A 27,631-nucleotide genomic window follows, 5' to 3' on the forward strand; every position below is an offset into this window, starting at 1 on the left:
GTGCAGGAAACCAGGGAAAAGGCCCTACAATTACCGGGGATGGTTCACATTTGACATGAGCTGTCAGAAAATTATGACTTCCACAAAGGTGCCTGTTGGCCAGAGGCAGTGCAAGACTGCTATAAAAGGCAGCCCAAGTCTCTGCTCTCTCATCCATTTCTCTCACCTCCTTCTCCACACGAAAGAGGTGAGTCTAAAGCCTCTTCTCCTCATCCTCCTGATGCAAGAGCAGATCTTTCCTCTGTTGATGTCTCAGCTGACACAGGCTATTCTAATCCAGGGCTGGAAGATGCTTCGCCTGGGAGAGATTAGGGCAGAGAAGGTGTTCTGCAGAGAGAGGGTGGGAGTTAGTTGTATCTCCTGGGCTTTGATCCAGGCAGTGTAATGTGGGCCAGGAGGTGCCTTGGCTGCAGGCTGGTTGGGTGCAGAGTTGATTCTCATGTGTCCGTGCTTTGTGTTTTTCCCTGGCCTCTCTCCCAGGTGTCCCTGTGAGCCAGAGACATGTCCTGCTGCCAGCCCTGCAACCCTTGCTGCCAGCCCTGCGGCCCGACCCCGCTGGCCAACAGCTGCAATGAGTGCTGTGTCAGGCAGTGCCAGGACTCCGTCGTTGCCATCCAGCCCTCTCCCGTGGTGGTGACCCTGCCCGGCCCCATCCTCAGCTCCTTCCCACAGAACACCGTGGTGGGATCCTCCACCTCCGCTGCCGTTGGCAGCATCCTCAGCTGTGACGGAGTGCCCGTCAACTCTGGGGGCTTTGACCTCTCCTGCATCACCAACCGCTACAGATGTCGGCCCTGCTAAAGCTGCTGGCAATGTCCATGGGCAAGAACCTGCAAGACCTCAGAACATGGTGCTGAGCAGGAAATAGAGCACTGGGACACTGTATTTATAGCTTCAGATTGGTGCTTCTTTCTCCATGTTTCCACCTTTTTGCTGTATGTGTCCCCCCTGGCCAGCCCGGTGGGACCTGTTACCCTCTCTCCCTCCACAGGGCAGGCAGATGGACACTCTTACTGGATGTTCCAGCTGCTCTCTGTGAGCCAACTCCTTTTCCTCTTTAGAGTCATTAAAGTATTTTGCATTCAAGCCTGTGGTTCCAAGTTGTCATTTGTTCTGTGGCAACTCTTTTAGGCTGGTCAGGGAAAAAGATGGAGAAACAGCAGCTGGGATTCCCTGAAGTGGATATTTTTGTTCTCTTTTCCTTTGGAGCTGATGAAAACATATTTGAATATCCCACAGTCAATGTCCATCAGGGAGACCTCAGCTCCAAAGGGTAGCAGGAGTGGCTTGGAAAACATCAATACCTTGAACCTCCCTACAACAATTCCTCCTTTTCCTCCTCTCCATGGCCAGCACACAGGAGCACAGGCACATGAGATATCTATCTCCTACAGTCCCTGAGCACAGGCAGGAAAACCTGCTGTGGAGAAATGCAGGGCTGAGGTAATTCCCAAGGCAGGACTGGTATCAGCCACACACAGCATATGCAGTGGGAAGTGACTTTTGGCTAAGTTTGTGCAAATAACTTATGGCTTTATTATTAATTGAAAACATTTTTGCAGGGACACTTTTCACTATACCAGGTTTCTCTGGGCCTTGTGCAACCTGCTCTTGAACACTTCCAGGGTTGGAACACCCATAACTTCTCCAGGGAACCTGTGCCAGCATCTCACCACCCTCACAGGGGAGTTTTTCTTCCTGATACCTAATCTGAATTTATCGTCTGTCAGTTTAAACCCATTTCCATTTGTCCCACCACTACATTTCCTTCTGCACAGCCCTGCCCATCAGTGTGCCCATCCTGGTTACAGAGAGGGGATCAAAGTTTGGTGCTGTTTGGGTGTGACCAGGTTGTCATTCTATAAAGCCCATGTCATCTGTGGGGTCATGGTCTTGGGAGAAAAAAACCCACAGATGCTAGACTGGAAGTGCACCACCTTGCCTTGCTCTTTCTCCAGTGGAGAGGCTGTTGGCATTAACCCTAGCAGACCTGGCCCTTTCCCCTGTTCCTTGAGGATGCTTTAGTTGGATGTGGTGCCCGGGAATAGTGACAGTACAGCTCTAGGTGTTGGTGCTGAAAGGGGACAGCAGTAAAAATTTGATCAACTGTAGTGCTGAAAATGACAGCGCCAGTGGGGAAGTTGCTGGCAGGGAAGGGACTGGCAGCAGGGGCAACTCCAACCCAGCCAAGCTGTCCATGGAAAGGAGCCCTGCCAAACCCAGCTGAACCAAGCCCAAAAGGAGGGCAGCTGAGCAGTAAGAGAAAAAAAAAGCAGCAGTGACCCGTGGGATGGACCTGTAGGGCAGTGAAGACATAGAAAAGGTGGCACAGGCACTTGCATGTAACTATGCCCAGTGGAAAAGCTCTGTGCCCCCTACTTGGGTGACTCTGTTTCTGGAGGTTTTGTTTTCCATTGCTTTTTTTTCTGGCTGGGGTGTGGGAAATCTCGGCCAAAGGACTCTCATGCAAATATTGCCTTTGTGTTCCAATGGTCATGGAGAGCTGCTCATGGGAACAGTCACCACATTGCTTTTGTCTGCATGAACACATCCAACAGGAAGCATCCTTGTGGGAATGGATAGATGCAGGTTAACCAAGACAGCCACGACTCACAGCTGAAGTGTGAAGAATAGACTTATTCCATTGCTGCAGGGACACACATACACGCTGCTAAGGCAAAAGGTAACAGGGGCAAAAAGCACCAGCCCAGTCTGGCCTTTGCTTTTGTACCAAAGGCCTGATGTATGTGCAAATTTATCACTAGTCTGTGTTTCTACAATTCCAAACCCCCTTATCTCCCATCCCTCTGAGTGTGTGGGAAAGATTGCTTTTAAGTCCTTAAGAATATTCTATTATCTTCATTGAGAGATTTCCATTTCTTTCAACAGACAGAAAACAGCCTGCAGCAAACCAAATATGTGGAAGTTCCCAAACTAAAAATATTCTTAACATTTCCCAGCTGCAAGGTCAGTTTTTGAATGAATTAAATTCTAAAAATGACTTATTCTCTTTCTTCTCATCAGTATTCCATTTTCAACCTCTTCCTCCCTGCAGTCCACCATATTGTTTTTGCGCCGGGTGATGAACACCTTTTTTTTGTTGGTAAAACACCTTCTCCTTTTCTATCCTTTCACTATTAATACTGCTGTTGTTACTGTTCATGTCTTAGTCCATTGCTTTGTGCTTTTAGTAAATTATAATCTCAACTAACAGTCTCTGATTTTTACCCTTCTGTGTTGTCTTGTCTGTGGACTGCCATCACTGCCAGAGCTTGCTCTGGACTCATAACCGGGCTGGTGCTGTCCACGGAGGAGCTTCCAACTCCCACCCACTCCAGGAGATGGTGAGAGAGTCCTCGCACTGCCCATGGGAAGGTTCCAGACTACTGGGGTTACCCTTTGTCTGAGTAAAGTAGGTTCTCTTAGCAGTGGTCAGAGGAGTCAGAGACAACTCAGACTGCTGTGTGATCAGAAGGCTTCACCGAAGACCAAGGACTTTATTTTTAGTAACAGCTTCACTTTTATCTACTCCTGTATACAACATGCCGGTACACTATTGGTCAGTAGTTCACCTAACATACATGGAAAGATTCTACTGATTACAAGGCATCCACATTCTACAGGTGGTTCTCTGGTCCTTAAGGATGCATTCATCAATCACCTCAGAGCTTAAGAGATACACACACACACTGTCACCCCCACACCAGACTGTGTCTACCATCACGATCCTCTGGACCCTGGAACTCAGCACCATGCTCTTGGCTCACCCATCACCCAGTGAGATGGACAGCAATGGTGTCAGTGCCATCAATTGCTGACAGAAGGAACATGAGAGAAAGCACCAAGATCTAAAATGTTATTTTCAGGTGTTATTGAAAATCATACCCAAAGGTATTAATTGAGAGTGAAACCATGAACCATGTACACTAACTCAGGGAAGATGGACACCTGAAAAAAAGTGATGAGGTGTCAGGGGGTCATGTGGAGAGCCAAGATTTCTCTGAGGATGGCTTGTGTGCCATCTACCTAGTTACCCTCTGCCTGTGATTGAAGATGTGGGTGACAGGAAGTGGGCATTTGAGCACTGGGTGCACTGCTGGGGCTAAAGTAGCCCCTGAGGGTGTTGTGTTCACAGGAACTGAGGACTGCACAGCACAGCCTAATTATGGCAGTTATTGATCCTGATGATCTGGGAACTGCCTCTGCCCTGCACATTTGGGCAGCAGCTTGGCCCTGCCAGGGGCTGAAACACTGCAAGAAGTATAACTGTCATCTGACTTTTTCCCTGTGTGCTACTCATGGACCATAAACAGGGTAACGGAGGGCAGGAGAAGGAAGAGTTGAGTTGTGGGATGGCTCCTCTCAGTGAAGATCTTTTTCCCATCTTCATTGCTGTCACACTTTGCATCCATGGTCTCCGTGATGATCACTAGCTGTGGAGTAGTGAGGTCTGTCTTTCTCAGCTACAAAGGAGAGGACATGGAGGAAAACTTTGCAGGAAGTCTCACCCACTGTTTCTTCATCTTAGTACTTGAGAACACAGAAGAGTTGCAAGAGAACACAAAGGATGACTCAGAGGGCCAGGTTTGGATGCACAAGTACTTTAATAAGTGTAAAGAAGAAAAGGAGTTGGCTCACAGAGGATGCCAGGAGCAGCCACTTAGATAAGTGGAGCTTCTACAGAATGCCTGCCCTGCAGAGGGAGGAAGAGCAACAGGTCCACCTGGGCTGGCCTAGGGAGATACAGACCAAAACAGAAAAAGAGAAAGGAGAGAGTTGATGAAGGGAACAATGTCTTGAAGCTCTAAACATAGTGTCTCAAAGCTCTATCTCCTGCTCAGCACCATGTTCTGAGATCTTGCAAGTTCTTGCCCAAGGACAGTGACAGCAGCTTTAGCAGGGCCGACATCTGTAGCGGTTGGTGATGCAGGAGAGGTCAAAGCCCCCGGAGCTGATGGGCACTCCGTCACAGCTGAGGATGCTGCCAACAGCAGCGGAGGTGGAGGATCCCACCACGGTGTTCTGTGGGAAGGAACTGAGGATGGGGCCGGGCAGGGTCACCACCACAGCAGAGGGCTGGATGGCAACAGTGGAGCTCTGGCACTGCCTGACACAGCACTCATTGCAGCTGTTGGCCAGTGGGGTCGGGCCACAAGGCTGGCAGCAAGGGTTGCAGGGCTGGCAGCAGGACATGTCTCTGGCTCACAGGGACACCTGGGAGAGAGGCCAGGGAGAAACACAAAGCAGGGACACATGAGAAGCAGCTCTGCACCCAACCAGCCTGCAGCCACATTACACTGCCCAGCTCCAAGTCCAGGAGACACCTCAACCATGTCCCATTCTCTCTCTGCAGAACACCTTCTCTCCCCTTTCCTCTCCCAGAAGAAGCAGTTCCCAGCCCTGAGCTAGCATTGCCCGTATCAGCTAAAGCAGGATGAGGAGAAGGGGCTTCCCACTCACCTGATTCCCAGGAAGAAGGAGAGGAGAGAAGTGGATGAGAGAGCAGAGAGTTGGGCTCTCTTTTATAGCAGTCCTGCACTGCCTCAGACCCACAGGCACCTTTGTGGAAGGCATAATTTTCTGACAGCTCATGTCAAATCTGAACCATCCCAGGTAATGGTAGGGGTTGCTTCCTGGTTTCCCGCACTGCTGCCCTTTAATTGCCTTGCTCATGTGAATTGCTTACTTCTATGCAACTGGGGCAAAAATATTTCAGTGCAGGTAGAAGGCTCACATCATGGTGTGGCATCACTTGTAGGCAGGTAGTGATGGTTTGTTTGCAGCAAAGGTGTCAGAAAATTTACATTGGTCTTGTGCTTCTCACCTATATACCCAGGGACTCCATTGTGTAGGGACAGGACAGAGCTTCAGACCGCTGTTTCCTTCTTCCTCTTTTCTCGCTCTTTACTTTGCCTTCTTTGTATCCTCAGCCAGCCTAGTGGGGACATGGTACCCATTCTTCTTTTAGACTGATTAAAGTTATTGTTCATTGTAACCTGGGCCTCTGAGTCCTCTTTCATTCTGCTGCAACTCTTCCAGTCTGCTGTGGGACAAAGGTGGAGGAAGCAGTGGATGGGAGTCCTTGTAGTGGATTTTCCTTTGTGCCCTTTCTCTCAGAGCTGGATGAAGACATCCCTGGCTACTTCACAGCCCATGGTCATCAGGGATACCCCAGCTCCAAAATGTACTGGCACCAGAGATAGGAAGCACCAATGCCTGGACAGCCCACAACTTCATCTCATCCTTCTCCTCCCCTACGTTACTCAGTGTAGGGTATATAACTAGCACACAGGCACAGATCACATATACATCTCAGACTGTCCTTCAGAGCCTGGCAGGGCCTAGGGACTCTTGGTATATTAGGGCTGACGTAATCCAGAAGTTGCATTTGGTATCAGACACACTCAGGCTATGCCATTAAGTACCCATACCTGTGGAACCAACACCTCCAAAAGTGCCTTCAGGCACAGATATGTCACAGCTGGAGACATAACTCAAATTATGCCAAGGCCTAGAACACAAGCTGGAAAACTGCTCGAATGGGAAGGAGACTTGGCTCTTGCGGAAGCCTTCCAGCACACTACCTGTCAAAGATCTCAGCAAGGGCACCAAAGGGAAGGGGGAAGCACTCAGCTGTGCTACCTCTATGTTGAGTGTGTCCATCCATCCTACTTCTCACAGAACAACAACATCTGAACATCTGTCCCTTCAGTCCAATAGCCATTTACCCCACTCAGCATCAGGCTGATGAGTTGTTGAAGTGCATCTGGTATTGGCCTGGACATGATGAGCCTGTGTCCCATCCCAGTCACCAGCAACACTCCAGCATGAAAGGATTGATTCAGGCCCGCAGAAGTGGGCAGATTTTTCTTGTACATAATGCAAAAAATGGAGGGTGTAGGACAGACAGGCTGTCCTTCAGTTCTTCAGGACACTTCCCTGCAGAGTTGAAGGCAGCACTCTTCTGCTATAGATGGGCTCCTTCTGCAACGCCAGTTGACTACTCTGCAGTGTTCATGGACACTCCAAGGGAGAGACCGCTGAACATACTCTCATGACAGGGATCCCACAAGCCCAGACTGATACACATCTGTTCATGCATACCTGCATGAGGGAAAAAACAATCAGTGTGCTCAAATAAGGCCTAGAAACAACATCAGTTGTGGACCCTGCAGAGGAGATGCAGCATGTTCCCTCACGTGGGAGTTCTTGGGACTACAAGTGAAGAACGAGAGTGATGCCTATTTCCTGACAAATTTGACACAGACATGACCACAGGAATGACGAAGACAAACATCACCTGCCCACAAGGGATGCCCATAGCCTGTGATCCGAGTCTTCTGTCTTTCCTGATGTTTTTCTGCACTTGAAAGCCTTGGGCCTCTCATCTTAGCACTTAAAGAAATGACACAATATAGCAAAGTAAGTGGCATGGGCCAGGAAATGAAAAGGCAGCAGGGCATAAAACCAGGACACAGCCCCTATCATTACCTGGAAAGGTTCATATTTGACATGAACTGTCAGAAAATTATGACTTCCACAAAGCTGCCTGTGGGCCTGAGGTAGTGCAGGACTGCTATAAAAGGCAGCCCGAGCTTCTGCTCTCTCGTCCACTTCTCTCATTTCTTTTGCCTTAAGAATCAGGTAAGTGGGAAGCCTCTTCTCTCGTCCTCCTCCTTCAAGATCAAGTCTTTCCTCACTGGATGTCTCAGCTGATTTGGGCTGTGCTATCCCAGAGCTGGCATCTGCTTCTCCTGGGAGAGGGAAGGGGAGAGAAAGTGTTCTGAAGAGAGAGGATGGGACATGGTTGAAGTGTCTCCTGCACTTGGAGCTGGGCAGTGTAATGTGGGCCAGGAGGTTCCTTGTCTGCAGGCTGGTTGGGTGCAGAGCTGCTTCTCATGTGTCCGTGCTTTGTGCTTCTCCCTGGCCTCTCTCCCAGGTGTCCCTGTGAGCCAGAGACATGTCCTGCTGCCAACCCTGCAACCCTTGCTGCCAGCCCTGCGGCCCGACCCCGCTGGCCAACAGCTGCAATGAGTGCTGTGTCAGGCAGTGCCAGAGCTCCACTGTGGCCATCCAGCCCTCTGCTGTGGTGGTGACCCTGCCCGGCCCCATCCTCAGCTCCTTCCCTCAGAACACCGTGGTGGGATCCTCCACCTCTGCTGCTGTTGGCAGCATCCTCAGCTGTGATGGAGTGCCCATCAACTCCGGGGGCTTTGACCTCTCCTGCATCACCAACCGCTACAGATGTCAGCCCTGCTAAAGCTGCTGTCACTGTCCTTGGGCAAGAACCTGCAAGAACTCAGAACATGGTGCTGGGCAGGAGATAGGATTTCTTTTTAGAGCTTCAAGTCATTGTTCATCAAAACCCCTCTGTCTTTTTTCTTTTTGGACTCTGTCTCCCCAGTCCAGTCCAGGGGGATCTGTTGGCCTCTCTCCCCCTGCAGGGCAGACAGATGGGCACCCTGAAGGAGCTCTACTGCGTCTTTGTGACTGCTTCTGGTTCTCTTTGTGAGCCACTTCCTTTTCTTCCTTACACTCATTACAGTTGTGCATACAAACCCTGGCCTCTGAGTCGTCCTTCTTTCCATGGCAACTCTTCCAGTCTGCTCAAGGTAAAAGGTGGAGAAGCAAGAACTGGGAGTCCTTGCAGTACATTTTACCTTGTGCCTTTTCCCTTGGAGTTGATGAAAACATCCCTGGCTACTCAATGGCCAATGGCTACCAGAGAAAGATGGCCTGAGATGGTGGAAGGAAGTGGGGATGGGATAAAACAGTGTGTGGGGGCAGCCCACGACCTCATCTTTTCCTCCTCCTTCCCTCCATTGTTTTGTGTGTGGTCCCTGAGCGCTGCACACATAGTCAATGGCAGAAGTCATCCATACCTCCTTACAGTCTTTCAGCACCTGGCAATGCCCAGCTGCTGTCCAGACATCCAGGTCTGAAGTGATTCCCAGTTTGAGATCAGCATCTTCCATAATCAAGTTACGAAGGCTGTGGGGTCCCACCCTAAAGGGGAAGGAAGCACTTAACATTCGTTACTGCTCCTGGTTGAAAGGAATGATAAAAATAAGAGGGTGCACAAAGAATCAGAAAGTTTTATTAGCAAATTACAAACTTGGCATGGAAATTAAAATGTTAGGCCCTGACCTACTATACAAGCACATGGCTGTGGATTTTGGATAAAGGAGAAGATTGAAAGTGAAGAGAGACATTCAAGAGGGCCAGATGAATTAAAGACGGAAAGAGAAAGAGTAAGAAAAAAAGAGAAGAAAAGAAAGAGAGAGAAAGAGAAACTAAAAAAGTTCCCCAGTCCCAGTTTCAGCATTGGTCCAGCTGACGCAATGTCAGTCCTGGTTTCATGATTGATCTGTCTTTATAGGATGTCAGTTCTAGTTTCAGCATCCATCCAGCTGCGTCCATCCAATTGATGGAATGTCCAGGATCCTCTCAAGAGGGGTAATCCAGACAAGAGAGAATGAGAAAAGGTGACTCTTTATCTATTTCAAATTCTCCCATACAAAAAATTGGGGTGAAGCAGGAAGTCACACCTGAAAAATGTCCCACTTGATCAGATTCTGGGGCTCATTTGCAAAAGCGTTATGTTCATGGGTCAGGTGAAACTGAAATCCAGCAAGTGGAAAACTATCAATGCACTCACAGTAACAGCCCAGACATTTGCATTCCAATTGGTTCTTACCAACATTTAATAACATTTCTAATAGATACAGGAGCACAACCTTTAGCACTAACACAGTGGGATGCTGAGAAACTGCATGTGCAACCCAGGCAGCCATGAGCAAAGAGGTAAAATTCCTGTAGCAAATGGAGCAAGGGCTACACATCAACTACTGAGGTTAACTTATGTCTCCTGGGCGAGAAAAGGATGACAGCTACTTCCTTTGCAATTCGAGATCCCAATGAAAATATTTTGGGGTTTGCTGTTCTGAATGCTTGATTGTGGCATCTGCAGGATGGGAGTGAGTGGTCCTTCAGTTCAGATGTTAACCCCAAGCCTAAAAGAAATCCAGAGACTTTACTGCACTTGCTCCATGTGGCATCTGGACTCTGATTTGGGGATTGCTGGTGCATCACGGTGCTGGATTTTTGCAGTGGCATGAGGTGGAATTTCTGTAGTTCTGGCCAATTTGACCTCACTAACAGCTGTGGTATTCAGTACTACAAACCTGACAGCCACACCCCCAGCAGCTGTGGAGTGCTGGGCATTGACGGGTGCCAAGTGATCTGGAGAAGAGATGGATTATCACCTGCTCACATCCCTCTCTACTTCTCCTTTCTGATCAAACAGACAGTTGTGGCTTACGATTTATTAAAGATGATTGAATGCCAATACCACACCTTTAACTGCTGCTGTGCTGAATTCTGCAGAATTGGTACCTCAAATAAAGGGAGTGTTCCATTTGTGGATGACAATCCTGGATGGAAAAGGAATGGTTTTTATGATACTGCACCAAGAACATGAAAAAGCTCAATTTGCACTTGCTTGAAGGAGAGAGGAAAACACCTTTATCAGACCCCAGAGGGGTATAAACATTTCCCCATGACTGCAAAGGCTGCGCTTGTCAAATTTTACAGAGTCTCACTCCCTCTGGATGTGTAAATATGTCATTTTCTAATTTAAGGAAACCCTCCAGGATTGTTATTGGGAATGACGCTGCCACATTCCACTGAAATTTAGGTTAACCATCAAAGGTCTCGTTATCCTTCTTGGAGGAGCAATCATTGCCAGCAGGAACCAAATTTGGCTCACACATCAACAAGCTCTACCCACAGAGTGGAGACACTCCCTTCTTTTGTTTATATTGGAGCTTCCACTATGGGAGACATGATTATTAAGCTAGATGTAATCTCAGAAACAGACTATTCTGAGTTAGAAGGGACCCACAAGAATCATCAAATTCAACTCTCAAGTCAATGGCCCACACAGGGGATTGAACCCATGACCTTGGCATTATTACAACTAAGTTTTTACCGCCTGAGCTATTCTCAGGGTCTCATGCTAATCAGGATGGTATCTAAGTGCATTCTGCACCCCACATGCTGCTCAACTCTGGGTGCCATTTACTGTGGCAGCAATTACAAAGGAAGATGAGGGCAATTTGCCTACTGATCTTAAAAAGGTAGCCTGGGATAATGCCACTAAATTGGAAGGGGAATTCCACTCTTGCTGGTAACTACTTATTGTCATTCATGACCACACCAACAGTAAACCACAGTTTTGTTCACACAATGCTCCCTGGTTTCAGTTTATCCCATACACCTGATCGTCCTGTCAGGACTGAATCCCAGTGGAGCTGCACTCAATCCCCTGGAGCACTGTGAGTGGGCCAAGGGGGTGGCTGTGCCTGTATGAGAACCCCTTGTGCTTTGGTATTTGTAGACAATGTTATTGCTACAAGTTATTATTAATGTTACAGGTTATTATTATTGTTACAAGTTGTTATTATTCTTGTTACCCTAATAATGGTGTTTGTAACTCTGTTGACATTCTGAGATGTGACTTTAGTTGTCCAGCTCTATATCTATGTATATCTACATTTTATCAAGTGCTATGATTTAATCATACACTGACTTAAGACCTGCCACCTATTCCTATGTGAATGAATCTCATTTGGATGAGAAAATTGCTCTTGAAGCAAGCTCAGGCATGTTCACAGAAAGCTTTGAGTACCATTCCTCCTGATTTAGAAGAATCCACGGGGTGATAGAGCAACCGTAAAAATGCTTGGAGCACTACTATTGGGACATGGCATTTGGATGAGGTCACCAACAGCAACTGGAATTCTTAATAAGATATTGTGTCCTTTGATTTTTTGTTTAACATTAACATTTTTGCCTTTTATTTTGGTAATTCAATTGTTTATTAAGAGGTGAGGGTTTATAAAGAGATTATCCCCAAAAGTGCAGAGATGGCTTGCAGAATACTTTGCCCCTTTCTCTCTCTCTCTCTCTCTCTCTCTCTCTCTCTCACTTTCTCTTATTTTCCCTTTTTAGTGGATCAAATAAATCCAAATTTGGGAGAAATGTTGTGAATTAATAGTGTAGCCATAAGTCATTGCACAAACTCAGCCAAAAGTCATTTACTACTGCATAGCCTGAGTGTGCCTAATACCAATCCTAACTGGTGAATTACCTCAGCCCTGCATTTTAGTCAGGAGATTGGTCCTGCCTGTGTTGAGAGACTGTAGGAGGTATGTATATCACCTGCCTGTGCTCCTTTGTGCTGGTCATGGACCCCAGACCAGGGAAAGGAGGGGAGGAGAGGGAAGAGATGAGCCTTTGGGCTGTCCAATGACATTGTTGTTTCCCTTCACCACTGTTGTCAGCCTTTGATGACAGGGTCTCCCTGATGCCCTTTGACTGTCAATTAGCCAGGGATGTTTTTGTCCTCTCAATGAGAGAGGGCACTGCAGGGAGTCCCACCCTCTCCTTCTTCTCTGAGCAATTATGGAAGGTTTTCCAAAAAACAAAGGAGAGTCAGAGGTCCCAGGCTTGGATGCACAAGAACTTTATTGAGTCTGAGGAAGAAAACAGTTGGCTCACAGAGAGCACCAAGAGCTGCAGCTAAGAGTCAGTGAGGCTCCTGCCTGTCCTACAAAGGGACAGAGTATGACAGTCCCTCTGGTTTGTCTGGGGAGATAGAAAGGAAAGAGATGAAAGAGTGGAAGAAGGAAACATCATCCTGAATCTCTGAATACAATGTCTAAAAGCTCTATCTCCTGCTCAGCACCATGTTCTGAGGTCTTGCAGGTTCTTGCCCAAGGACAGTGACAGCAGCTTTAGCAGGGCCGACATCTGTAGCGGTTGGTGATGCAGGAGAGGTCAAAGCCCCCAGAGTTGATGGGCACTCCATCACAGCTGAGGATGCTGCCAACAGCAGCGGAGGTGGAGGATCCCACCACGGTGTTCTGTGGGAAGGAGCTGAGGATGGGGCCGGGCAGGGTCACCACCACAGCAGAGGGCTGGATGGCAACGACGGAGTCCTGGCATTGCCTGACACAGCACTCATTGCAGCTGTTGGCCAGCGGGGTCGGGCCGCAGGGCTGGCAGCAAGGGTTGCAGGGCTGGCAGCAGGACATGTCTCTGGCTCACAGGGACACCTGGGAGAGAGGCCAGGGAGAAGCACAAAGCACGGACACATGAGAAGCAGCTCTGCACCCAACCAGCCTGCAGCCAAGGAACCTCCTGGCCCACATTACACTGCCCACCTCTAAGCCCAGGAGACACTTCAACCATGTCCCATCCTCTCTCTTCAGAACACTTTCTCTCCCCTTCCCTCTCCCAGGAGAAGCAGATCCCAGCTCTGGGCTAGCATAGCCCAAATCATGTCCCAGTGAGGAAAGATCTGGTCTTGAAGCAAGAGATGGAGAAGAGGCTTCAGACTCACCTGATTCCCAAGGAGAAAGAAGTGAGAGAAGTGGATGAGAGAGTAGAGGCTTGGGCTGCCTTTTATAGCAGTCTTGCACTGCCTCAGACCACAGGCACCTTTGTGGAAGTCATAATTTTCTGACAGCTCATGTCAAAAGCGAACCTTTCCAGATGATGATAGGGGCTGTGTCCTGGTTTCCTGCACTGTTGCCTTTTCATTTCCTGGCTAATTCCACATGCCTTCCTATATGAAATTTTCTCTAAGTGCCAGGATAAGAGGGAAAAGGATTTATTTGGCAGAAAGACATTAGCACAATACAAGGCTTATGGCATCCCTTGTGGGCTGGTGATATTCACCTGGCAGTTTTGGGTGATTTGTTTGTGGCAAAGGTGCCTGGCAATAGTCACAGCTTCTGTGCTTCTCGCTTGTATGACCAAGGACTTGCCATGTGAGGTGACAGGACAGAGACTGTGGACTTTTTTCCCTCTTGTCCCCTCCTCTGTCTCACATCTGCTGTCTGTGTCTCCCCATCCACCCTAGAGGGGACCTCTTACCCTCCCTCTGTGGGGCAGGCAGATGTACAGACTACATTTTAGTGGCTGCTTCTGTTGTTGTCTCTGAGCCACCTCTTTTTCTTTCTTAGACTCATTAAAGTTGTTCTGCATGCAAGCTTGGGCCGCTGAATTCTCTTTCATTCTATGGCAACTCTCCCAGTCTGCTCTTGGTCAAAGTTAAACAAAACAGTGTGTCGACTCCCTGTGGTGGATTTTCCTTTGTGCTCAACCCTTGAAGCCGATGGAGACATGTCTGGCTACTCCAGAACTATTGGCCATCAGGGAGACCATGACTCCAAAGATTGGCAGCAGTGGGGTTGGGAAACAACAATGCATAGGATCATGACTCTGATCATCTTTTGAAAAACAGAACATAGTAACAGCAGCAGCTAGATCAGGATAAGCACAGGCCATGTCACGGGACTTGGATCCCAGTGGTGTCTTTCCTAATACAGAACAGCCAGTCAGCAGGAGGACCACCCGGGTGAAGGTGACCACAAACTCAATGTCCACAGGACTGAGGCTTGCAGGAAGCAGATTTTCTTTTTCATGGAAGTAGTGAAATGGTGATATTTTCAGGTGGTGACATCTCCATTAATATCCCTGAGAGGATTGCAAACTCAGTGACAATCAGAAAGAAAGGGAAAAACATGACCGCTCCAGCCAGCAGGGAACACAAATCATTTCCCTGCTGACCAGAAAAGTCTTCATCGCCTTTGCTGCAGCAGTGTTGATGCACCTGATCCCCACATGGGACATCCAATGAGGAAGAACAAATGCAGGAAAGTCTGCAGGTACTGATATGTGAAAAATCCCTCAATCCAAAATTTAGAGGCAGAATCCAAATAGAAGTGAAATAGGAAAAATGTATTTAACAGTGTGTGCCGGGGAACTCTCTGGGAAACACCTGCAGCAGCCCAGCCAGCTGACTAAAGAGTTGCTCCAGGAGCCACTGAACCAAAGTTTTGCTTATATGCCATGGTTTCCCCACCTTGTCACAGCTCCCGGGGTGGTCCAGCCTTCTTGCCCTCAGATTGGGCATCTATATATATGGGCAATTTTTGCTGCAACATTAACTGTAATTGGTGGTTCCCGTTGCCCTGCCAACCCCTACCCCTGGACACTTGGACCCTGGCAACAGCCCCTGATGGGGCCTGTTACCTCACAGCCTTCCCACCTTCACACCTAGCTAAGGGGCACCCCTACCCCCCTTTCCCTCAGATCCTTCTAGAAACCTCACAACTCCCTTCTCCCCCTTATACTATTATCCTTTATTAATTCCATTGAAACATCTAACTGAGTAAAACTAGGAAAACTGTGCAAAATATAAACAGTCCTACGTCCAACTACTCATGTCACTGGCTTGTGACGAATCCCCAGTCTATTTTCTCACACTGATTGCTCTACACAGTGACAATGAGAAGGTCATCCCCCACCAGTGTTAGAACATTTGAGGAGGAGAAAAGGCTCATTCAATGTCTGGTAATTCCTGGTTGTACTGATTTCTTGATTCCCTCACTGTTAACTGTTCAATTAAAATTTCTAAGTCTTCTGGTAGCTACAGAGTCATAGAATGAGGAAAATGTTTTTAAGGTCATTGAGTCCAACCATAAACTGAACATGGCCCACTCCACCACTAACCCATGTTCCCTTGTGCCCCATCTACTCATCTTTGAAATCCCCTGTGAGGGTGATGACTCAACCCTCTCTCCTATTATATTACATGTGCCAGGCAGCAGACAGACTTGGACCCTACCTGTCTAGAGGTCTAGGACCCCATGCATAGCAGAGCCTCAACACAGGATGGCTGTAGACCTTCTGGAACCAGTCCAGAGGAGGCCCAGGAAGATGATGATATAGTCAGAGTACCTCTTCTATGAAGGCGGGTTTAGACAGTTCAGGTTGTTCCACCTGGAGAAGAGAAAGCTCCAGAGCTTTCTGTAGGACATCCCAGTATCTAAATGGGTCTTAAAGTAAAGATGGAAAGGGACCCTTTATAAGGGCATATGATGATAGGATAAAGGGGAATGGTTTAGACTGAAAGATAGTGGTTTTACATGAGATATTAGGGAGAAATTCTTTACTGTCAGGGTGTTGAGGCACTGGAACGCAACCTTTTCCTTTTCCCTTTCCCTGAGGCAATAAATTCAGTGTTTCTGGGCCTCTTTGAGCCCCCAGGTCACTTTCCCCAAGGATTTTGTCTGGCAATATCCTGAAGGGGGCAAAAAAATCTGCCATTGTGGAATTCAGGGTTGCAATTTTGCTCTCTGTTCTGCACAGTCAGTGCATATTGCAGACAGGGAGCTGCCTCAGCTTTTCCAAAACCCCAGTAAGATCACAGGTCTAAAAGTGTGCACAGACTTTATGTTGTCCTGCTTGTTTTCTGGATCAAACTCATCTTACATACATCTGCAGCTAATCAGGAAAGACAAGCCAGGGAGTGCACAGGTTTTGCCTTTCTTCATAATGGTTCATACAGGCCATATTTGGGAATGGTGTGAAAACAGGGACATTTTAGGTGTTGCTGAGCTGACATATTGCACACTGCTCACTGTAGTGTCCTGTCAGTGAGGAGACTGGGGGTGCAGAAGAAGTTGGGAGGGGACACAGCAGGGACAGCTGACTGCAGCTGACCCCAGCTGACCAAAAGGATTTTCCAGACCATATCATGCCATGCCCTGCAACAGAGCTGGCAAGGGTTGTTGTTGCTTGGGACAGGCTGAACATCAGTTGTTTGGTGATGAGGAATTATTTTAATCTGCATAACTTCTTTTTCTTGGGTTAATATTTCTCTTTGTTTTTCTTTTTTTATTATTTTTCCCTTCCAGTTAATATCAAATTATTAAAATTTCTTTATATCAAATTATGATTTTTTTCACTTTTACCCTTCCAATTCTTCACCCATTCCACGTGGAGGGGAGTTAGTGAGGGGCTGTGTGATGGTTCACTGCCAGACAGAGTTAAATGACAGCAAGTGTGACCATGAGCCAAGGTCAGGATGAGGTCCCTTGACAACAACACGGTTCAACCAAGACAAGCAATTGCCAGGTGTGTTCCCAGAGATGAAACATGTCCCAGGTAAAGCTGTCAAAGTTCAACTGAGAGCAGTGATAATCTGGCCAGATACAGGCAAAGATGTGACACAGCTGTATACATAACTGAGGTTGAGGCCAAGCACTAGAACATAAACTTGAAAGCTGCTCCAATGGCTCTGGCAGAATCTTCCCAGCAGCTCCACCTGGCAAAGATCTCACCAAGGCCACCAAAGGGAAGGGGACAGCACTCAACTGTGCTACCTCTATGCTGCGTGTGTCCATCTAGCATCTCACAAAAAAGCAACACCTGAACACCAATCCCTTCTGTCCAATAGCTATTTGCTGGCAGGCCTCAGCCTTCACCCCACTCAGCACAAGCAGATGAACTGTAGAACTGCATCAGGCATTCTCCTTGGCTTGACTAGCCTGTGTCCCATCCCAGTCACCAGCAACACTCCAGCATAAGGAATGATGGCCGGCAGAAGTGGACAGACTTTCTTGGCCATTCTTCTTGCAGATAAAGTGACAAATGGAGGGTGCAGGAGGCAGGGGCTGTGTTTTGGTTCTATAGGTAGGGTTTAGTTCTATGGGCAGTTCTATGGCAGGGTTGAAGGCAGCACTGTTCACCTGTAGATGGGCTCCTTCTGGCAAGGGCAACCAGCTACTCTGCAGGGTTCATGGACATATGAGGAGAGTCCCCTGCCCTGACCTTCACATGTTCTCATGAGGAAATCCCACAAGCCCACACTGACACATGTGCTCACGTATGTCTAAATTAAACATTGCAAAAATCTGTACACTCTTCTAAAGCCAGTAAAACCTCACCAACTGTGGACTATGATGAGGAGATGCTGATGGCCACACTGCCAGAAATGGACTCAAATGCACCATAGAAGGACAAAGGACACAAAGAGAATGCACAGGGAGGAAATGAAATGAATGAGACCAGCACAATATTCTGAGAGTACACTTAGTATAGCAGGGGCCAAACCCTCCCAGCAGAAGCCAACATTAGTGCAAAAATGAGTGATGATCAGAGGGTGATGGAGGACACAAAAGAAAAAAGAAAATGTCATGCCACCTTACATGGCAGTTCTTCAGGATGTTTACAAGAAGGACAAGAGCAATGTCCATTTTCTGACAACTTTGCCACAGAGATGTCCACAGAAATGACCTTGGGGCAAATCACCTGCCCATAAAGGATGCCAACAAAACTTAATCCAGATATTCTTCCCCTGCTGACATCTTTTTGCACTGCAAATCCTTCAGTCACTCATCCTGACACTTAGAGAAATGACATTCAACATAGTAAAGCAAGTGGCATGGGCCAGGAAATGAAAAGGCAACAGTGCAGGAAACCAGGACACAGCCCCTATCATTATCTGGAAAGGTTCACATTTGACATGAGCTGTCAGAAAATTATGACTTCCACAAAGGAGCCAGTGGGTCTGAGGCAGTGCAGGACTGCTATAAAAGGCAGCCCAAGCTTCTGCTCTCTCATCCACTTCTCTCACTTCCTTCTCCTTGGGAATCAGGTGAGTCTGAAACCTCTTCTCCATCTCTTGCTTCAAGACCAGGTCTTTCCTCACTGGATGTCTCAGTTGATTTGGGCTATGCTAGCCCAGAGCTGGGATCTGCCTCTCCTGGGAGATGGAAGGGGAAAGAAAGTGTTCTGAAGAGAGAGGATGGGACTTGGTTGAGGTGTCTCCTGGGCTTGGAGGTGGGCAGTGTAATGTGGGCCAGGAGGTGCCTTGTCTGCAGGCTGGTTGGGTGCAGAGCTGATTCTCATGTGTCCGTGCTTTGTGCTTCTCCCTGGCCTCTCTCCCAGGTGTCCCTGTGAGCCAGAGACATGTCCTGCTGCCAGCCCTGCAACCCTTGCTGCCAGCCCTGTGGCCCGACCCCGCTGGCCAACAGCTGCAATGAGTGCTGTGTCAGGCAATGCCAGAGCTCCACCGTGGCCATCCAGCCCTCTCCCGTGGTGGTGACCCTGCCCGGCCCCATCCTCAGCTCCTTCCCTCAGAACACCGTGGTAGGATCCTCCACCTCCGCTGCCGTTGGCAGCATCCTCAGCTCTGAAGGAGTGCCCATCAACTCCGGGGGCTTTGACCTCTCCTGCATCACCAACCGCTACAGATGTCGGCCCTGCTAAAGCTTCTGGCAACGTCCTTGGGCAAGAACCTGCAGGACTTCAGAACATGGTGCTGGGCAGGAGATAGAGCTTTTGGGACATTGTAATTAGAGGTTCAGGATGATGTTTCCTTCTGCCACTCTTCCATCTCTTTCCTTTGCTGTCTGTGTCTTCTAAGGCCAACCCAACCGGGATCTGTTGTCCCCCCTCCCTCTGCAGGGCAGGTAGATGGACACCCTGCAGGAGCTCTACTGCATCTTAGTTGCTCCTCCTTGTTCTCTCTCTGAGCCATCTCCTTGTCTTCTTAAATTTGCCATTAAATTTCTTGAACATTGAAACCTGTGCCTCTTAGTTCTCATTCATTCTGTGACAACTCCCAGGTTGCTCAGATAAAAAAATTGTGAAAACAGAGGGTGGCCTTCTCTGCAGTGGATCTTCCTTTATGCTTTTTCCACTGGAGCTCTCAAAAACATCCATGGATATTCCACATTGAAAGGGCTTTAGAGAGACCATGAGTCCAAAGAGTGTCAGCTATAGGTATGGAAAATGAGCACTCCTGGAGACAGCCCACAATCTTATCTCCTCCTTCACCTCCTTTGCATTACCATTGAAAGGGTCAATAGGCAGTACATACTGTCAAAAGCAGATGACATATGTACCTCAAACAGTCCTTCAGCACCTGGCAGGGTTGAGCTCCAGTCCAGCCATCCGGGGCTGAGGGAATTCTAAGGTTGTGATCAGTATCAGACGTAATCAGGCTGCTCTTTGCAGTCCTCCTTACTGTGAACCCAACACTCTCTATGGGATATGGAGGACTCAGAAGAGAACATAGGGCCCCAAGGCCCACTTTCTGGCCAGCACACTTGCAATCACAGGCAGAAAGTTACTGGGCAGATGGTGCACAGAGCATGCCCACAATAATTTTGTCCAGGCAATGTCCCCTGAGTCCTCATGACTTTTTCCAGGTGTCCATCTTTGCTGAGTTGGTGTAAATGACTTTTGGCTTCATCCTTAATTCAAGTGTTTGGGTATGATTTTCAATAAAACCTGAAAAAATCTTCTTAGATCTTGGACTGTAGACCCAGGAAAAACTAAATCCTGGTATCTCTTGCTTACCTGTGCTCTCCTGGCTGCTGGAAAGGAACTTCTGAAGGCCCAGTTGGGCTCAAAAGAACGGCTCAGGCACACAGTGTCCCATGGACCATGTGAGGTTTCCCTCATGCTCCTACTGCCCACGGTTGATTGCACAGACACCATCATTTTCCATCTCACTGGGCACCCTCAGCGGTACAGGACAGGCACCAACCCTTATCACAGTACAAACACTGAGAATGACCCTGCTCTTACTCAGCTTCCCTTGCTCACCCAGTGCTCTGAGAGCGGACCAGCACGAGCTCTGTTCACCCATCAGTGCCTCTCACTTGCAAGTCAGTGTCTGCCTGGTCTTCCAGCAATCCCTGACCATTGGATACCTGTCCTGTAGCAGACCTTGCACACCATAGGGAACCACATGGGCACACTGAGGGGCAAGGTTGTGCCCCCATAGGAGTATTTCTTTTCCCCACAATGGGCTTTGCTTGCAACAGGAACATGACTAATTTGAGCAATAGACTTTAAGGGCAATACTTGTACACAGTCCAGGAAGGAATAGACCAGCATGGATCCATGGCCCCATTGTATCCTGGGCCATGGAAATGGACAACAGATACTCCAAGATGGAGCCCTTCAAAGCTCAGAAGAACTGCCCGCTAAAAGTGCTAGATAATCAAGACACTCCTCTGGGTACTTATATCTGCCACCTGAGACAGAAGTCTGATTTGGACCTCTTGACTCACCCTTTGGAAGTTCTCACTTGTCTTGATTGTGATAATAGCATTTTAGAGAAGAAGCTCAATTAGTCAGAACCCTTTTTGCTATTCCCTGTCTCTAGTGTATGTGTCTTTTGGTGATCAGTTCCAGGAAATAAATGGGACATCAGTCAAGCAGCATCCCATTTTCTCCCAGGTATGGATACACATGTTCACCATTGGAAATCACATGGCCATACTGAAGGGCAGATTCATGCAGGAGGGCCTGTACTGGTGGGAGAAAAGGGCCTTGGGTTAAACTGAAAGACTGTAAGTTCAGATTACATATTAGGAAGAAATTCTTCCCTGTGAGGATGCTGAGGTACTGGCACAGGTGGCCCAGAGAGGTTATGATAGCTCCATCCCTTCAAGTGTTGATGGTCAGGTTGAACGGGGCTTGGAGCAGCCTGGTCTAGTGAAAATCATTAGTGCCCTTGGCAGATGGGTGGCATTACAGGATTCATACAACCCATTCTAACCCAAACCCTTCTGTGATTCTTAGTTCTGTGGGATGTCCATGGTAAACAACCTTTGTTCACCAGGGTCTGTCTTCTTTTGACTTACGCTCTTAGGCACTGGTTGGATCAACAGCTTCAGTCAGGAACACATTGAAGGACAGACATCCATACATAGGAGAAGTGTTTTCAAGTAATAGTGAGGTCATAAATAATTTGCACAAACTCAGCCAAAAGTCACTTATCACTGCATGGCCTGAGTGTGGACGATACTAATCCTGACTTGTGAATTATCTCAGCCCTTTATCTTAGGCAGGAGCTATATAGAGGGACTGTAGGAGGTACATGCTTCATCAGCCTGTGCTCCTCAGTGCGGGCATGGACACTAGACTGAGTTATGGAAGGGAAGAGAGGGAGGTGATGAGGTTTTTGGGGAAATAACATATTCCCCCTCTTTCTTTCTCCTACCACACTTTGAAACCATGGTGTCCATGGTAGCCTTTGGCTGTGAAGTAGCTGGGCAAGTTTCCTTATGCTCCAAGGAAGAGGAAACAAAGCCAAATACCCTACAGAGATTTACAGAAATTGCTTCTTCACCTTTTACCCTCAGAAGACTGGAAGACTTGCCACAGAACAAAGAAGGATTTGGAGGCCCAGGCTTGGAATGCACAACACATTTAATGAGCCTAAGGAACAGAAGGGAGTGGTTCAAAGAGTTTAAAAGAGGTAGGCATTAAGATGCCGCTGAGCTTCTGGAGGATGTTCATCTGACTGCCCTACACAGGGCAGGAGGGTGACAGATCACCAGGAGGTGGCCTGGAGAGACACAGACAGCAAAGAAAAGAGGTAGAGGACTGGAAGAAGGAAACATCATCCTGATATTCCAAATGCAATGTGTTGAATTTAGGTCTTCAGAACAACACCATGTTCTGAGGTCTTGCAGGTTCTTGCCCAAGGACAGTGACAGCAGCTTTAGCAGGGCCGACATCTGGAGCGGTTGGTGACGCAGGAGAGGTCAAAGCCCCCAGAGTTGACGGGCACTCCATCACAGCTGAGGATGCTGCCAACGGCAGCGGAGGTGGAGGATCCCACCACGGTGTTCTGAGGGAAGGAGCTGAGGATGGGACCAGGCAGGGTCACCACCACAGCAGAGGGCTGGATGGCCACAGTGGAGCTCTGGCACTGCCTGACACAGCACTCATTGCAGCTGTTGGCCAGCGGGGTCAGGCCGCAGGGCTGGCAGCAAGGGTTGCAGGGCTGGCAGCAGGACATGTCTCTGGCTCACAGGGACACCTGGGAGAGAGGCCAGGGAGAAGCACAAAGCACAGACACATGAGAAGCAGCTCTGCACCCAACCAGCCTGCAGCCAAGGCACCTCAAGGCCCACATTACACTGCCCAGCTCAAAGACCAGGAGATACTTGAAGCAACTCTCAGTCTCTCACTGCAGAGAACCTTCTCTCCCGTTCCCCCTCACAGGAGAAACAGCTCCTAGCTCCAGACCAGCATTGCCCAAAACAGCTGAGACATCCAGTGAGGAAAGACCTGGTCTTGAAGCAAGAGATGGAGAAGAGGCTTCAGACTCACCTGATTCCCAAGGAGAAAGAAGAGAGAGAAGTGAATGAGACAGTAGAGACTTGGGCTGTCCTTTATAGCAGGCCTGCACTGCCTCAGACCACAGCACCTTTGCGGAAGTCATAATTGTCTGACAGTTTATGTCAAATTTGAACTTTTCCAGATAATGTTAAGGGCTCTGTCCTGGTTTTCTCCACTGCTGCCATTTCATTTCCTGTCAAATTACGCAACCTTGCCCTTCAGTGTGTTCATGTAGTTCCCAAAATTGTGCAGGGTCTGTTGGAGGACACATCTCCAATGGTCAGAGATTGTTGGAAGACCAGGCAGACACTGACTTGCAAGTGAGAGGCACGGATGGGTGAGCAGAGCTCGTGTTGATCCGCTCTCAGAGCACTGGGTGAGCAAGGGAAGCTGAGTTAGAGCAGGGTCATTCTCAGTGTTTGTGCTGTGATAGGGTTGGTGCCTGTCTTGTACCGCTGATGGTGCCCAGTGCCCAGTGAGATGGGCAATGATGGTGTCTATGCTATCAGCTGTGGGATGGAAGGGCATGAGGGGAATCTCACACGGCCCATGGGACACTGTGTGCCTGAGCCACTACTTTTAGCCCACTTGAGCCTTCAGGAGTTTTATTCCTGCAGCCAGGACAGCATGGCTAAACAAGAGGAGCCGGGCTACAGTGTTTTGCCTCGGACTGAAGTCCAAGGTCTAAAACAGCCCTATTGAAAACCATACCCAAAGGTGTGAATTAAGGATGAAGCCAAAAGTCATTTGTGCCAGCTCAGAGAAGATGGACACCTGAAAAAACTGCATTTACAGTGAGGGAGTCTCTGGCAAGAGGAGAGCCAAAATTGCTGTGTGGATGTTGTGTGCACCATCTGCCCACTTCCCCTCTGCCAGAAAGGTGGTCGTGAGGCCCTGTGTCCTCTGGTGGGGCAATGGTGGCCCCTGGAGGGAGCTGGTTCACAGGAATGGGGACTGCACTGCATGGCATGATTATGGCAGATATTGATCCCAAACTGGAAATCACCTCAGGCACAATGGCTGGACAGCAGCTGGACCCTGCCAAGTGCTGAAGGACTGTATGAGGTACAGGTGTCTTCTGCTTTTGAAAATGTGTGTGCTCCTCATGGCCCCTAAACAGGGCAATGGAACGGGAGGAGAAGAGGAGGCTCTGGGCTGTTCTCCAGGAATTGCCTTTTCCCTTCCCTACTGCTGCCAATCTTTGACCTCTGGTCTACCTAAAAGTCCATTCTTGTGTGGAGTAGCCAGGGATGTTTTTGACAGATCCAAAATAAAAAGAATAAAGTAAAATCCACAGAAGGCACTCCCACTCTGCAATTTCACCAACTTCTACTGTGAGAAGACTGCAAGAGATGACACAGAATGAATGAGGACTCAGTGGCCCAGGTTTTGATGCACAACAAGTTTAATGAGTCTAAAGAAGAACCGAAGGTGGCTCACAGAAGGATACCAGAAGCAGCCACTAAAATGCAGTGGAGTTCCAGGAGTGGAAGGGAAGGCAACAGGTGCCCCACCATTGGCCTGGGGAGACATGAACAGCAAAGGAAAGAGAAGAAAGATTGGAAGAAGCAAATAATGTCCTGGAGAACCAAACACACAGGCCAAAAACTCTATCTCCTGGTCAGCACCATGTTCTGAGTTCTTTCAGGTTCTTGTCCCAGGACGTTGCCAGCAGCTTTAGCAGGGCCGACATCTGCTGCCACCGTAGCACCTGGTGATGCAGGAGAGGTCAAAGCCCCCGGAGTTGACGGGCACTCCGTCACAGCTGAGGATGCTGCCAACGGCAGCGGAGGTGGAGGATCCCACCACGGTGTTCTGTGGGAAGGAGCTGAGGATGGGGCCGGGCAGGGTCACCACCACAGCAGAGGGCTGGATGGCCACGGTGGAACTCTGGCACTGCCTGACACAGCACTCATTGCAGCTGTTGGCCAGCGGGGTCGGGCCACAGGGCTGGCAGCAAGGGTTGCAGGGCTGGCAGCAGGACATGTCTCTGGCTCAAAGGGACACCTGGGAGAGAGGCCAGGGAGAAGCACAAAGCAGGGACACATGAGAGGCAGTACTGCACCCAACGAGCCTACAAGCCAAGGCACCTCCTGGCCCACATTACACTGCTCAGTTCAAAAACAAGGAGACACCTCGACCAAATCCCATCCTCTCTCTGCAGAACACTTTCTGTCCTAGGAGAGGCAGCTCCTTGGGATAGCAGAGCCTAAATCAGCTGAGATATTCTTTGAGGAAAGACTTGGTCTAGAAGTAGGAAGAGCAGAGGAGGCTACCCACTTACCTGATTCCCAAGGAGAAGAAGATAAGAGAAGGAGATGAGAGAGCAGAGTGTTGGGCTGCCTTTTATAGCAGTCCTGCGCTGCCTCTGTCACACAGGCACCTCTGTGGAAGGCATAATTTTCTAACAGCTCATGTCATATGTGAACCATTCCAGGTAATGGTAGGAGCTGTGTCCTGGTTTCCTGCACTGCTGCCATTTCATTTCCTGGCCAGTTTTACATGCCTACCTCTATGAAAAATTTTTAAGTGCGGGAATAAGATGCCCAATTATTTCTTGGGCAGAAAGATGTCAGCTCTGGCAGAAGGCTCCCATCAAGGGCTGCTGGCCTCCCATGTGGGCAGGTGATGTTGACCTGGGTTAATTCTGAGTGATTTGTGTCTGTCAGAGCTGCCAGGGATCAGGCACTGCTCCTGTGCATCTCCCCAGCAAGCCCAAGGACTACCACGTGAGGGGACAGGACAGAGATTTCTGACCTTTTTATCTTTCTTCTGCTGTCTGTGTCTGCTCAACCACCATAGAGGGGACCTGTCAACTTCCCTCTCTCTGAAGGGCAGGCAGGTGAACACCCTGCAGGAGCTACACTGCATCTTAGTGGCTGCCCCTGGTTCCCTCTGTGAGCCCCTTCTTTTTCTGGTTTAGAAGGAAAGTTTGTTGTACACCCAAGCCTGGCCCTCTGAGTCCTCCTTCATTCTGTGGCAGCTCTCCCAGTCTGTTCTGGGACAAAATTAGGCAAAGCAGTTAGTGGGACTACCTGCAGTAGCTTTTCCTTTATACTATCTCCTTAGAACTGTTGGAGTCGTCTCCACCTACCCCACAGCCAATGGCCATCAGGGAGACCATGACTCCAAAGGTCAGCAGCAGCCTGGATGGGAAACAATAATGCCTCTGAAGAGCCCATCACTCCTTCTCATTCTTCTCCTCCTCTCCATTACCCAGGGCAGGGTTCATGAGCAGCACACAGGGACAGATGACATGTGCACCTCAGACAGCCCTTCAGTGCCTGGCAGGGCCCAGGAACTGTTGATATATTCTGGCCTCAGGTAATTCAGAAGTTCAGACTGGCATCAGCAGCACTCCAACTGTGCCATTGAGTCCCCACTCCTGTGAGTCCAACACCTCCAAAAGGCTCTCAAGTTTTGGGTCAGGTGTCCATCTACCCTGTGCAAATGACTTGTAGCTCACTATCAATGACAACATTGACAGATATTTTTCAAGTTGTACTTGAAAATTTCTCCTTACACCTTGGCCTCCAACCTTGAGTAACGCTCTAGTTCATGTCGTCCCTTGGATATCCATGCTCTGTTGTGTGCAGAAGAGGAACTCTTGAAGGCACTGCTGGGCTCAAAGTAACAGCTCAGCTACAGAGCATCCCATGAAGCCTGTGAGGTTCCACACTGCTCCTGCTTCCCTCAGTTCAGGGCAGAGATTCACCATTTTCCATTGGAAAAAAATGTGCCACTGGGAACATCTTGCAGTGTCCAGAGACCAAGGCTTCACCTGCTCCTAACAAGACCTGCTGCCCAAGCATTGATCTCTGTTGCCAGCACCCAAATCATCTCCAGTTCTTTTTCACTGTGCCTGTTACACCCATGGGCAGCCCCTCCACATGAGTCCCTGTGCTGAGAAAGTCTCAGTCCTCTTGTCAGACCCAAGTGAAGTATTAAAATTCTGTGATGAGGTCCTCTCCAAGCCTCCTGTTCTCTGAGGAGGAAAAGCTACACTCTTACAGTCCTTCCTCATAGCACAGGTTCTCCAGCTTGCTGTTTAAAAACACAGCATGGTGGAAGTAGCAGCTGGATCAGGATAAGCACAGGCCAAGTCACGGGACTTGGGTCCCAGTGGTGTCTTTCCTGATACAGAACAGCCAGTCAGCAGGAGGACCACCCGGGTGAAGGTGACCACAAACCCAATGTCCACAAGGCTGGGGCTTGGAGGAAGCAGATTTTCTTTTCCATGGGAGTGGTGAAATGGAGATGTTTTCAGGTGGTGGCATCTCCATTGATATCCCTGAGAGGATCACCAACTCAGTGATAATCAGGAAGAAAGGGAAAAACTGACAGTGCCAGCCAGCAGGGAATAGAAATGGTTTCCCTTTTGACAAGGAAATCATTAACAAGGTTTGATTCAGCAGTGTTGATGTGCCAGATCTCGACATGGGACACTCAGCGAGGAAGAACAAATGCAGGAAAGTCTGCAGGCCTGATTGCTCTACACAGTGACAACGAGGAGGCCTTTCCACACCAGTGTTGGAAGATCTATGCAGCAGAAAAGGCTTGTTTTGTGTGTGGTAATTGTACTGACTTCCTTCCCTTGCCATTAACTGTTCAATTTAAATGGCCAAGGCTT

General features: G+C 48.7%; 6 protein-coding genes across 6 annotated transcripts; 2 read left to right on the forward strand and 4 right to left on the reverse strand.

Moving 5' to 3' along the window:
• The first annotated feature begins 501 nt into the window (after positions 1-501).
• On the forward strand, positions 502-801 carry LOC139682585 (feather keratin Cos1-2-like). Its single transcript, XM_071577043.1, has one exon. It carries the CDS (start codon positions 502-504, stop codon positions 799-801), a length of 300 nt encoding a protein of 99 aa, XP_071433144.1.
• Positions 802-4,893: 4,092 nt separating this feature from the next.
• Positions 4,894-5,193, reverse strand: LOC139682674 (feather keratin Cos1-2-like). The gene has a single exon (XM_071577154.1). The coding sequence runs from the start codon at positions 5,191-5,193 to the stop codon at positions 4,894-4,896; it is 300 nt and encodes a 99-aa protein (XP_071433255.1).
• Positions 5,194-12,797: 7,604 nt separating this feature from the next.
• On the reverse strand, positions 12,798-13,097 carry LOC139682635 (feather keratin Cos1-2-like). The gene has a single exon (XM_071577108.1). It carries the CDS (start codon positions 13,095-13,097, stop codon positions 12,798-12,800), a length of 300 nt encoding a protein of 99 aa, XP_071433209.1.
• A 5,728-nt stretch (positions 13,098-18,825) lies between these two features.
• On the forward strand, positions 18,826-19,125 carry LOC139682814 (feather keratin Cos1-2-like). Its single transcript, XM_071577418.1, has one exon. The coding sequence runs from the start codon at positions 18,826-18,828 to the stop codon at positions 19,123-19,125; it is 300 nt and encodes a 99-aa protein (XP_071433519.1).
• A 3,253-nt stretch (positions 19,126-22,378) lies between these two features.
• On the reverse strand, positions 22,379-22,678 carry LOC139682586 (feather keratin Cos1-2-like). Its single transcript, XM_071577046.1, has one exon. The coding sequence runs from the start codon at positions 22,676-22,678 to the stop codon at positions 22,379-22,381; it is 300 nt and encodes a 99-aa protein (XP_071433147.1).
• A 2,000-nt stretch (positions 22,679-24,678) lies between these two features.
• LOC139682587 (feather keratin Cos1-2) lies at positions 24,679-24,987 on the reverse strand. Its single transcript, XM_071577047.1, has one exon. It carries the CDS (start codon positions 24,985-24,987, stop codon positions 24,679-24,681), a length of 309 nt encoding a protein of 102 aa, XP_071433148.1.
• Positions 24,988-27,631: the final 2,644 nt, after the last annotated feature.

This window comes from Pithys albifrons, chromosome 25 (genome assembly GCF_047495875.1).
Source record: "Pithys albifrons albifrons isolate INPA30051 chromosome 25, PitAlb_v1, whole genome shotgun sequence".
In the NCBI taxonomy this organism is placed as follows: Eukaryota; Metazoa; Chordata; class Aves; order Passeriformes; family Thamnophilidae; genus Pithys; species Pithys albifrons.